The sequence below is a fragment of the Peromyscus maniculatus genome, chromosome 16 (genome assembly GCF_049852395.1).
Source record: "Peromyscus maniculatus bairdii isolate BWxNUB_F1_BW_parent chromosome 16, HU_Pman_BW_mat_3.1, whole genome shotgun sequence".
Classification (NCBI taxonomy): domain Eukaryota; kingdom Metazoa; phylum Chordata; class Mammalia; order Rodentia; family Cricetidae; genus Peromyscus; species Peromyscus maniculatus.
The window spans coordinates 28,877,298-28,889,404 of record NC_134867.1 but is presented as its reverse complement, the minus strand read 5'-3'; the positions used below and the strand labels follow the sequence as shown (position 1 = coordinate 28,889,404).

Sequence of the window (12,107 nt, the reverse complement as noted above, 5' to 3'; positions counted from 1 at the left end):
GACCCCGAGCTTAACTCATAGCATTGCATAAACACGGCATGGTGCCACACCTGCAATCCCAGTACTTGGGAGGAGAAGTCAGGAAGATCAGGGGCTGAAAGTTACCCTTGGCTACGTAGTAAGTGTGAAAGAAGCCTGGAATGTTAATTCTTACTCTCAATTTCTCTCTCCCCTTCCCTTTCTCCCCTCATCCCTGTGCTGTGCAGTTTAGTATCCTCTATGTCTTACTATTACATAGAGTCTAACTTGTGTCCTTGCTCCTGGTTCATGGTTCCTTGGGAGCTGATGCCTCTTCCCTCTGACTTTGTTTGGGTACACTCCTGTCTGTGAGCATCGAGCACAGAGCTGTTCAACTGCAGGTCAGCCCCAAGCCTACTTTATTCATCCAGCAGTCAGAAGCCTGTCCTCATCTCTCCAGTGTGTTCTCACCAAGTTAGGGAACCTGGACTGTCATCTTAGGGATGGAGACGTCACTGATTTGGCAAGCAGGTGGCTTCAAACAGACATGACACCGGCCTTAGTGTTGCACAGACGTCAAACCTCTCTCAAATTCTTCAAGGCTTGCTTTCAGAGGACACTTTTTGTTTTTCATAAAAATTAAGGGTCAAAATAATTTTCTTTATGATTTCCCAAAGTTGGACAAAAATTTCAACTCTTTATCTAAGATTATTAGAAGTCAGGTTTCTGGGCAGTATCTTCAGATAAGCACATGGCAAGAGGCTAAGACGATGGTAATGTGTGAGAAACACCAGTCGACAGTTTGCTGTGTAAACATTCCTGACTGTTGCTGGACATGACCACAAATACACGTAATTAGAAGTCACCAAAGATCACTGTACACAAGGAGCCCTGATGAACATCTGTAGACTGTCCACTGGGCCTGTTAGCATCAGCTCAGTGCCAATGGCCAAGGGAAGACAGAGAAAGATTTCCTTAAGTTCTCAGACCAATCTGAGAAATTTGTTCATGAAATGGCTTCTTACACTCTGGATTAATAAAAGCAGGAATGAGGGAGAAAACAAAATAGATAACATACATTACTTTCAGAAGTTTTGGGTAACATTTTATGAGATGCTGTGGCAGAAGATTCATCTGAAGAGGTTGGAGACATCTGATATCTTTGGATTTACATGATATTGGTAAAACTTTTACTTAGGAAAGAATTCTCTAAGACACATCCTTGGAATTTGCATTCTCTGACATATTTAAGAATTTTTATGAAAGGGTTCTTTATACCAATATTTGGGCCTGGTATTATTCATATATTAGTTCCCATAAATTAAGGTTTTAACACCCACAAAAGACACTAGCTGTTTTTAAGCTTATTATAAAACACCTTTGGCTTTTAGATAGCTCTAAACCAGCTGCTTTACTAGTGACTGTAAAGTGACTGTGACTGTGGATTTCACACGGCATCAGTCTTTGAAAATTGTATTTATTTACTTTACCTGTGTGTAGAGGTTAGAGAACCACCAGTGGGTTTGTTCTCTCCTTCCAACCATGTGGGTTCTGGGGATCAAACTTAGGTTATCAAGTTTTTTTTTGTTGGCCTAGGTAGATCATTTTTATTATTAAAAATGTGTGTGGGTGTTTTGCCTTATGATACCACTATGTACAACATGCATGCAGTGCCAGACGGGGCCAGAAGAGGGAGTCAAATCACTTCGAATTAGAGTTACAAACAGCAGCAGCTTGGGTGCTGGGTATTGAATCTAGGTGCTATGTAAGAGCACCAAGTGCTCTTAACCACTGTGCCATCTAGTTAGCTCATTAGGCACACTCCCTTTAAGAGCAGCTACTCAGTCCTACATCTACCTGCTTACCATGCCTCAGCAGTTAATCACAGCAGTTCTATCATTGTTACTTTCTGTCCTAAGACTACCCTTTTTATCTTCCCTATGGAAACAGTTCAGGACAAGCTGTACTCTCCCTAAGGAACTGTGACTATAGAGAAAAATCTTTCTGTTTCTCTCTTTGATCCGTATTGTCAGCTCTGCTTACCTAGTACTATGCTAACAAAACTCAATTAGGAAAAATTGCACATACTTCTTTATTAGACCACTCTCAGGGACGTCAGTGTACAAATAAGCATTCTGAATCTTCAGTGTCAAATTTGCTTGTCTTTAGTCTTGTAAAATGCATTTCAGGAATCTCTTTTGCAAAGTGTTCTTCTGGAAAGATGCCGATTACATGGCCTGTTAGGTCCATACATTTAAAAATCCCTGTCTCTTTTATCGGCCATGGTCTCTGAATAAGGCTTTTGTGCATATGATGAGTGCTTGCTGCATACCTTCTCTTACACCTCAAACAACCTGTCTACACTCAGACAATTATTGTGTCCCTGCTCTACTTTCCTTAAGAGGCATTTCCATGTACCCATTCACTCATAACAGACATCCAGGAACCCATCAGACCCCAGCTTTCCCTTTCCCACAGTAGCCAACCATGTCCTGCCCCACTACTCAAAATGTTTTAGCATGGATCATATTATATCATATCAATCATCTCACATTATATCATGTCATGTCATTCCCTAACAGGCCATATCATATCATAACATTCCAGATCAGGTCATATCAGATCAGATATCTTTCATATTAGATTATGCCATATCACATTATATCTTAACATGTCATGCCAATACAATGCCATATCAGATCATGTCATAGCATTTTATGCCATGCTATCTCAGATCATGGCATACATAGCATTGTCATAGCAACTGATTTCCATTAGGAATTCAATTATTGGCAGAGTTTTAAGAACTATTATAAGTTATTGATTGTTGAAATTGGTAGTCCTTGATGAAACTGATTAATTAGCAATACATAGTAACTGAACTGTAACAAAGGAAAATATTCAAGCTAACTGCATTTAGAATTCACGTCTGTCTTTAATCTCCCATCTGTAGTCTCTACTAGAATTGTTCTAAGAACAGATTTTTGAAATACTTTTCAATGAAAGGGGAAAAGGATGTTTCCAAAAATGAGTGCTTCTCTGTTTCTTTAGTATGCTGATTCTTTTGTGAAGACTAGCTTAGCATGATGGGCACCAAAGGCTTATCTTCTGTTCTGCTGGGGTGCTGAGGGGTATTGTCTCAGAGCAGGAATGCTGGGGAGGAAGCCCTAAGGGAAGCTTTGAACTTGAAAGACACAGAACGCAGCTTTAATACTTACAGCTGTCCTCTTCTTCCGTTATACATTTCACAACGTAACAGGCGTAGATGAAGCCCGCCAGCTGAAACAGAATGGACAAGCTTTAGACACCACACAAAAGCCAGAGTGTCCAACCTCCCTGGAGGAGCAGCATTTCAAAGACAAGCCGTTAGATTCCCATGTGGGCTTCCAACATGGTTGTCACTGGATCTCGACTCTGTTGTGGATGTTTGACTCCAGCTGTACCCATCTAGTCGATAAAAACATTGTTTTATTTATGTATGTATAATGAATAGTTATATAAATACAACCTGATGAGTCTGTTTTGTGTAAATAAATGGTTTTAGGGATGATCACTTGGTTATCTAAAATCCATTTTTGTTGTTGTGATGTCTAAATTTTATTGTTAGCTTGACTCATTTGAGAAGAAGGAACCTCAGTAGCAGGACTGATTCCACCAGATTGCCCTGTGGGCATGTCTTGGGGGCCATTTTCTTGATTGCTAGTTGGTGTAGGAGGGCCTGCTATGGGTGGTACCATCCTTAGGCAGGTGGGGCTGGGCTGTCAAGCCATCCTGAGGCAGGTGGGACTGGAATGGCAAATCATCCTTAGGCAGGTGGGGCTGGGATGTAAAAAGAAACACAGTTGAACATGAGCATGGAAACAAGCCAGGAAGTAGCATCCCTCCATGACTTCTGTTTCAGTTCTTGCTTGAGTTCCTGCCCAGACTTCTGTCACTGATGGACTGCTTCCTTTGAAGTGTAAGCCAAATAAACCCTTTCCTTCTCAAGTTGGTTTTGGTCAGGCCATTTATCATAGCAACAGAAAGCAAACTAGAGCACACTTTAAAAAACTAACAATAGCAATCTTACCAAAAGCAATCTACAGATTCAATGCAATCCCCATCAAAATCCCAACACAATTCTTCACAGACTTGGAAAGAAAAATACTCAACTTCATATGGAAAAACAAAAGATCCAGGATAGCTAAAAGAATCCTATATGATAAAGCAACCTTTGGAGGCATCACCATCCCTGACCTCAAACTCTACTATAGAGCTATAGTAATAAAAACAGCTTGGTACTGGTATAAAAATCGACATACGGACCAATGGAATCGAATTGAAGACCCTGACATTAATCCATGCACATATGAACACCTGGTTTTTGACAAAGGAGCCAAAACTATACAATGGAAAAAAGAAAGTATCTTCAACAAATGGTGCTGGCATAACTGGATGTCAATATGTAAAAGAATACAAATAGATCCATATCTGTCACCATGCACAAAACTCAAGTCCAAGTGGATCAAAGACCTGAACATAAATCCAGTTACACTAAACTTAATAGAAAAGAAAGTAGGAAGCACTCTTGAACGCATTGGCACCGGAGACCTTTTCCTAAATAAAACACCAACAGCACAGACCCTGAGCACAACAATTAATAAATGGGACCTCTCGAAATTGAGAAGCTTTTGCAGGGCAAAAGACACAGTCAATAAGACAAAAAGACAGCCAACAGAATGGGAAAAGATCTTCACCAACCCCACATCTGACAGAGGATTGATCTCCACAGTATATAAAGAACTCAAGAAACTAGACATCAAAATACTGAACAGTCCAATTAAAAAAATGGGCTAAAGAGCTAAACAGAGAATTCACAAAACAAGAACTACAAATGGCTGAAAGACATTTAAAGAAATGCTCAACATCCTTAATCATCAGAGAAATGCAAATCAAAACGACTCTGAGATACCACCTTACACCTGTTAGAATGGCTACGATCAAAAACACCAATGACAGCCAGTGTTGGAGAGGATGTGGAGCAAAGGGAACACTCCTCCACTGTTGGTGGGAATGTAAACTTGTACAACCACTGTGGAAATCAGTATGGCAGTTTCTCAGAAAATTAGGAATCGAACTACCTCAAGACCCAGCCATCCCACTCTTGGGCATATACCCAAGGAATGCTGATTCATACCATAAAGATACATGCTCAGCTATGTTCATAGCAGCACTATTTGTAATAGCCAGAACCTGGAAACAACCTAGATGCCCATCAACAGAAGAATGGATGGAAAAAATGTGGTACATATACACAATGGAGTACTACTCAGCAGAGAAAAACAATGAAAGCATGAAATTTGCAGGCAAATGGATGGAACTAGAAAAAATCATCCTGAGTGAGGTAACCCAAACCCAGAAAGACAGTCATGGTATGTACTCACTCATAAGTGGATTCTAGATATAAAATAAAGAACAATCAGACCACAGCCCATAGAACCATAGAGGCTATATATATAGTATGGAGGTCCCTAGGACGACTGTGGCTTATAATAAATTTCGGTTCTACTCAATTATTGAAAAATAAATAGCCAAATGAATGGAAACACATGAACTATGAACCAAAGGCTGAGGGGCCCCCAGCTGGATCAGGCCCTCTGAATAGGTGAGACAGTTGAATGGCTTGATCAGTTTGGGAGGCAACTAGGCAGTGGGACCAAGTCCTGTGCTCATTGTGTGAGTTGGCTGTTTGAAACCTGGAGCTTATGCAGGGACACTTGGCTCAGTCTAGGAGGAAGGGACTGGACCTGCCTGGACTGAGTCTACCAGGTTGATTGCAGTCCTCGGGGGAGGATTTGCCCTGGAGGAAGTGGGAATGGGGGGTAGGCTGGGGGTAAGGGGAGGGTGTGGGAGGGGGGAGAATAGGGGAACCCGTGGCTGATATGTAGAACTGAATGGTATTAAAAAAAAAAAAAAAAACTACTAACAATAAAAATTTTAAAAAAGTCACACAGTGGTTTGAGCATTTACATGTGATTATATTAACCTTTTCTAATCTTTTATTTGTCAAGAGCCATGGGAAGGCTCTATTCTCTATTCTGTCCTTGGGACTTGGGTCTGGCCCTAGCTAGTTAATGATTATCTGGGACGTTGTCTAAGTCCCTTAGGTACTGCCTGTAACTCTTGACTTCCCTCTCCACATTATGTTTCTACTATATGTGGCCAAGTTTTACTGACTTATCAATGGTTTAATCTCTTATTTCAGGCTTTAAGTACTTGTTGAATTATTTGTAAAGCATTTTTTTTTTTCGATCACAAACTTTCCTTTTGATTCTTACTTATCACTTCATTACTTTGAAATGAAAATCTAGGTAACAAGTATTGACAAATTCTGAGATTCAGGGCCAGTGCGTTTTTTAAACTCCTCATTAAGGTGTCGCTGCTAGATTCTCAATTATTAAGTGTACTCTCCCCGAATGCAGCTAAGGACCTGCATCCTGCTTATCAGTGAGCTTATAATTGTATTCAGCTGCATTCTCTAACTACCAGGGGAGCTCCTTTGATACAAAAGTAAATCCTGTTGCATTCCATTATAAAAGCCTGCTGATTAAAAGAAGTTTAGCTTTTAAATTGGTCACCTCTAAATACAAATGTAAATGTGCTTTCCCCCAATGCATCAGATTCAGAAACTCTGCTATCTTCCAGTTTTCCTACACCTATATATTTCTAATTTAATTCTGCCTTTCCAGTAGCAATTTTATAAAATTTACCCGCAGTAGAGAGTTTCAGAGTTTCTAATAATCTCCAATGTTTCTAAATCTGTGCATCTCTTAAATGCTACCTAAGCCACCATAGAGACTAACCCTGGGTTGCCAGCTGACATTTATGATTAGGCAGCTCTCCACTGTGGAAGCTGTGCGCATTTAAACAGTACCATTCTACAACAAAGACAGCCAACCACCGAGACGATCAAAAGTGTCTCCAGACATTGCCATATGTCCCTTTTAAAGGGCAAAATTGCCCTTGGTTAGAGCCACTATTTTAGACACAGTCCCAGCCTTAAGGAATGTGCCATCTTGCAGAATTTGTCATTTGAAGTAGATTTGAGAAGTAGCCAGGAGGGAAAAAATTGTATAGGTGACAGGCAGTACAGTAGCTTTCGTGTGTTGGTTCATTAATCCCTGCAGCCACTCTTGGATCAACTTATACTTATTTTTGCAGAAGACAAGTAATAAAAGTTGCTTTTCCAGAGTGAGATCCCGAAGCAGGAAAGTTATGTGTACATTAAGGCAACCATCCATAGTTCTACCTGATGGAAGTTTAGGGACCTCATCCTACAGCAGTAGATGTGGAAATTGTATAGGCAGATCAGGATCTAATGAGCAGGGTTCCAGTGTGTATCCAATTGCTCTTGTAGAGGGGCAGCCTTTGAGAAAGCGTAACTTTCTTGGCAGAGTCCTCACTCCTCCTGAAGTGATGCCCAGCATTTTAGCTTCCTTTCTACCACACCTCTTTAGAACTCAGTCCTGTTGAAAGCTGTTAGTAGTTTGCAGGAAAACAAAATAGTGTTTTCCTCTCTACTTAACTCTCCCTTAACTAATTTTCCCATTGTGCCCACAGAGAGTGCTAATCCTGTACACTCTTCTCTCCTTACCCAACTTCACCTGGCACCTAAAGTAATCTACTCATTCTTCAAGACAAGATTAGTATATTAATTCTCCTAAGAGACGGCACGTCATTCCTAGAGTAGATTGTAGGCTGGCATGCTTGCGACAAATCCCAGAGCCATAGGAAGGCTTTCTGAGAGAATACAGTGGGCAAAAGACAAGTGAGGCAACATTTTCTAAGAAGTGTTCAGAAAAGAACTGGGAAATAAGGATAAAGTTCAGAGAGGAGGAAAGGGGTCCAGGGCAGAGGCATTCTGACCATTTGAAGAGAAGCAATTGGGCACAAAGAATCAGGTTATTGTTACAGATCCGAGTTACTGTAATCAAAATGATTGGGACTGGCAGGATGGCTCAGCAGTTAAGAGCACTGATTGTCCTTGCAGAGGTCCCTGTTTACACTCCCAGCACCCACATGGTGGCTCACAACTGTGGGTAACACCAGTTCCAGGGGATTAGATACCCTCTTCTGGCCCCCACAGGCACTAGGTATGCATGCTGCACACAAATATACATGAAGGCAAAACACTCATGCACATAAAATAAGAATAAATAAAGCTCAGTCCCATGCAGGCTCCCTGGTGGGTGGTTCCGTCTCTGTGAGCCCCTAGAGCCCAGGTTAGTTGGTTCTGTGGGTTTTCTTTTGGTGTCCTTGACCCTACTGTCTCCTACAATCCTTCCTCTTCTTCTTCTACAGGATTTTCCAAGCTCTGCCTAATGTTGGCTTTGGGTCTCTGCATCTGCTTCCATCAATTGATGGATGAAGCCATTCTGATGACAGCTGGGGTAGGTACCAATCTATGAGTATAGCAGAATATCATTAGGAGTCATTTCTTTGACTTTATTTTTTTGCCGGTTGTGTTTGGTTCTATCCTAGGTCTAGGAGTATCCTGCCTCTGGGTCTTGGCCCTCACGGGGTGAATCCTATTCAGGGTAGGGTCTCCAGCTGGACCAGTCATTGGTTGGTCACTCCCACAATTTCTGCATCACCTATACCCCAGCACATCTTGTAGGCAGGACAAGTTGTAGGTCGAAAGGTTTGTGGTTGGGTTGGAGTCCCAGACCCTCCACTGCTGGAAGGTTATAGGAGATGTCAGGTTCAGGCTCTATGTCCCCTATTGCTATGAGTCTTAGCTAGGGTCACCCTCATAGATCCCCAGAAGTTTCCATTGCTCTAGCTTTCTAGTTTATCTTGGAGATGCCCCAAATTCCAGTTGTCTCTCTCAGTAGTCTCTCCCTCCATCCTACCCCCAACCTGATCCTTCCATTTCTGCATATATGTTACAACTGTGTAACTTGGTCTTCTTGTGAGATGCCTATCAGTGAGAGCAGGGGCTGTCTCTGATTCTGTTGCTTGTTTTTGGGACCCTTTTCCTCCTACCAGATTGCCTCATCCAGCCTTGATAGAAGAGGGGGTGCCTAGTCTCATTGCAACTTGATATACCATGGCTGCCTGATATCCATAAGAGGCCTGCCTGTATTTGAAGAGAAACAGGAGAAAGAGGATGGGACGAGGGGGAAGAGGGAGGGAGGGAGGAACTAGGAAAAGAAGAGAGAGGCGAAACTTTGGTTGAGATGTAAAAACAGAAAAAAAAATTGAAGAAACAAATCAAAAAAGAATAGATAAATCTCCAAAAGGTATTTTTTCTTTGTTCCTTCTTTAAATATGAATAGAATAAGCCAGGTGGTGGTGGCACATGTTTTTAACTCCAGCATTTGGGAGGCAGAAGCAGGCAGATAGATCTCTGTGAGTTTGAGGCTAGCCTTACCTACAGGGAGAGTTCCAGGAGAGGCTCCAAAGCTACACAGAGAGACCCTGTCTCAAAAGGAAAAAAAAAAAGAAAAAATATGGATAGAATAATAATGGAAGATTCATGTGGTATTGTGCCAGAAAAAGGAATGGTTACTCAGGAGAAAAAAAAAAGTATCTGTGTTGCTTATTTTTGTGGTCTGAAGTACAGCTAAGTCAAAATTATTTTATATTCACTCATCTTGTCATCTTCATGTGTCTATTATTATTTGTCTAATTCACCTGGTAAGGTTTTACTAATCATCTTGACATCATTACTGACAGAAAGGAAATAATATTTTTCTTTCCAGAACTAAATCAGATTAAAATTACCTTTTGTATCCACAGACTCAACTCTGATTGGATGTCCTAGACATTCGCTTAGAAGCTGAGAGTTCAAGGAAAGGGAAACTCTTTGGCAAGTATGTAGAAATACTGAATTTTGATAATGTAACATGTAACAACCTCAGTGTTTAAAACGTTATAGTTTGAGCTTCTGTTTCTAGAAAGATGGATTTGTCAGAGCGATTCTTTTTCTTATCCCTTCTAACTAAGCACAAGTCAAAACCCTGAGCATCAAATGTGTTGCCAACTTAGGAGCTGAAGAGGTAGGAAGAAGTCAGTACTACAAGGGACCTTGTTCTCCAAGGAGGGATAAAAGGTAAATTCTTCCACTCAGTCCCTTCCACCCTCTTTCCTTTCTTCCATCCCCTATTTCTTTTCTTGTTTGTTTTCTCTCCTGTGTTTTCTTGGTCTCACATACACTAGATTCGGAGTTGAGCATCTCAGAGTCTAGAACTGAATCCTAAGCCCTCAGGGAAGCCTGTTCTCTCTCACTAACGAACTAAGAAAGAGGCAGGGTATCAGGAAACCGTTTAATAAATGACGACTCCTTCTTCAGCCAATGCCACAGGAAAACCGAACAGAAACAACTGTATTCTCATTCTTTAGCCATCACAGCAAAGAGCAGGGATCAGAGGCTTCCTTCACGGCTGGGTTATGGGGTCCAAGAAGCCAAAAAGGACTGTAGACCTTCATTTCTTCTAGGAATTAGGAAGAGTCCCCCATTCCTCCACATGAGGGTTAGGGAATCTAAATTCCTAGCCTCACTCTACAGTGATGGAGCACCCTAGCCCTCCCTGTTGTAGTGATGTCAGAGAATACAGTGCGGATGCAGGACTGTTTACCAATGCTCGGCAGGAATGAGGAGCATCCATAAGCTGTAGTGTCTGTGAGAGGCACCCAGGAGTAACACAGTGTCCTCTGACCTATCTCAGGTGTGAGGCCATCAGTGAGGGGCTAGTGTTAGAGGGCAGTTCACTGCCTCTCAGCCACAATGACAGCCCTTGCTGTTGTGAATCTTCACGGAGTCTAAATGAGGATGCTGGACTTCTGGCCCCCACGTGACAGAAATAACCTAGCATTCTCCTTCCCCTGCCAAAACTTTATGGGGGTGAGCTAACAAAAGCAGAAGCCTTAATTAAAATCCAGAGTCTCATAACATGATACCCAAAATGTCCATGTTTCAATTAAACTTCAATTAAAAAATAGTCATCAAACCAAGGAGCATCTCATATATGAGTAAAATTGGAATCAATGGAAGCGATTATCTGACAAGTATTTTAAATTAACAACCATTAAATGCTTCAATAATCATTTATAAACAAACGAAATGAAACGAAAAAAGAAAAAAAATCAAGGCAGGTCTCAGAAAATAATTATAAATGATGAAGATGAACCAAAGTGGAGAAACTGGACATTTAGAAGTAAAAATAAGAAAACAGTTGGAGAATGGAGGGTCCCAAGGAAAAAAATCTTCAGGCTTGATGACAGGAGACAGAAATCGTCTCTTTAGGCAACAGAGAAGAGGAAAACTGTGAACAGAGTGCCAGGGCTCACAGGACAGTAACCAAAGGGCTAATGCTCACGCCTTTCCAAAAGTAGATGGCGACAGCACTGATAATTTAACCCTACAAAATCATGAGTGAAAACTTCCTAAATTCCATTTACAAAATCCTATTTTTTTTTTGAGACAGGGTTTCTCTGTATCATTTTGGTGCCTGTCCTGGATCTCACTCTGTAGATCAGGCTGGCCTCGAACTCACAGAGATCCTCCTGGCTCTGCCTCCTGAGTGTTGGGATTAAAGGTGTGTGCCACCACCGCCCGGGCTCGATTTACAAAATCATTATGAACCTCCTCCACATTCAACAAGTGGAGCAAACTCTGAAAAGCATAACTCAAAAACAAATTCACTTAAGGTGTAGTCAAAATTTGGAAGACCAAAGACAAAAAATGTAAAGGCGAGAAGGGAAACACTCATGTGGCACCAATCTGGGAATGTGGGTTCTTAAAAACCACAGATGCTACTGTAGTCTAAGTCAACAACTGCACTCTACAGTATTTCCTTCAGAAAGGAATAGACATGGAGACACTAAAACCACACTCTGCTGACTTTTCCTCACAATAGTTAAAAGTGAGGCACCATCCAGATGTCCTTCAGTGCACAGAGAATCCAACAGTATGTGCACCTGCACCATAAAATGCCGCTCAGCAACAGCGTAGAAAGAACTATTGATTTATGCAACAACTTGAAAGAATTTCCATAGAATTGTGCTTTTTGACAAAAGCCAATTCCAAAATTTTATATTATTTAGATTAAAAAATGTTTACTTTTACAGAGATCCACGGCCAAGCCCTAAGTGGAGCTCTAGGAGTC

At 41.3% G+C, this 12,107-nt stretch overlaps 1 protein-coding gene across 2 annotated transcripts in view; it reads right to left on the bottom strand.

Moving 5' to 3' along the window:
- Positions 1-12,107, bottom strand: part of Nkain2 (sodium/potassium transporting ATPase interacting 2) — a 1,058,393-nt gene that overhangs the window by 23,302 nt on the left and 1,022,984 nt on the right. For both annotated transcript variants that reach the window (XM_076552533.1, XM_006981258.4), the window contains exon 5: positions 3,177-3,237. In XM_076552533.1, the coding sequence (XP_076408648.1) occupies positions 3,177-3,237 (61 nt within the window). The remainder of the gene's footprint in view (positions 1-3,176; positions 3,238-12,107) is intronic.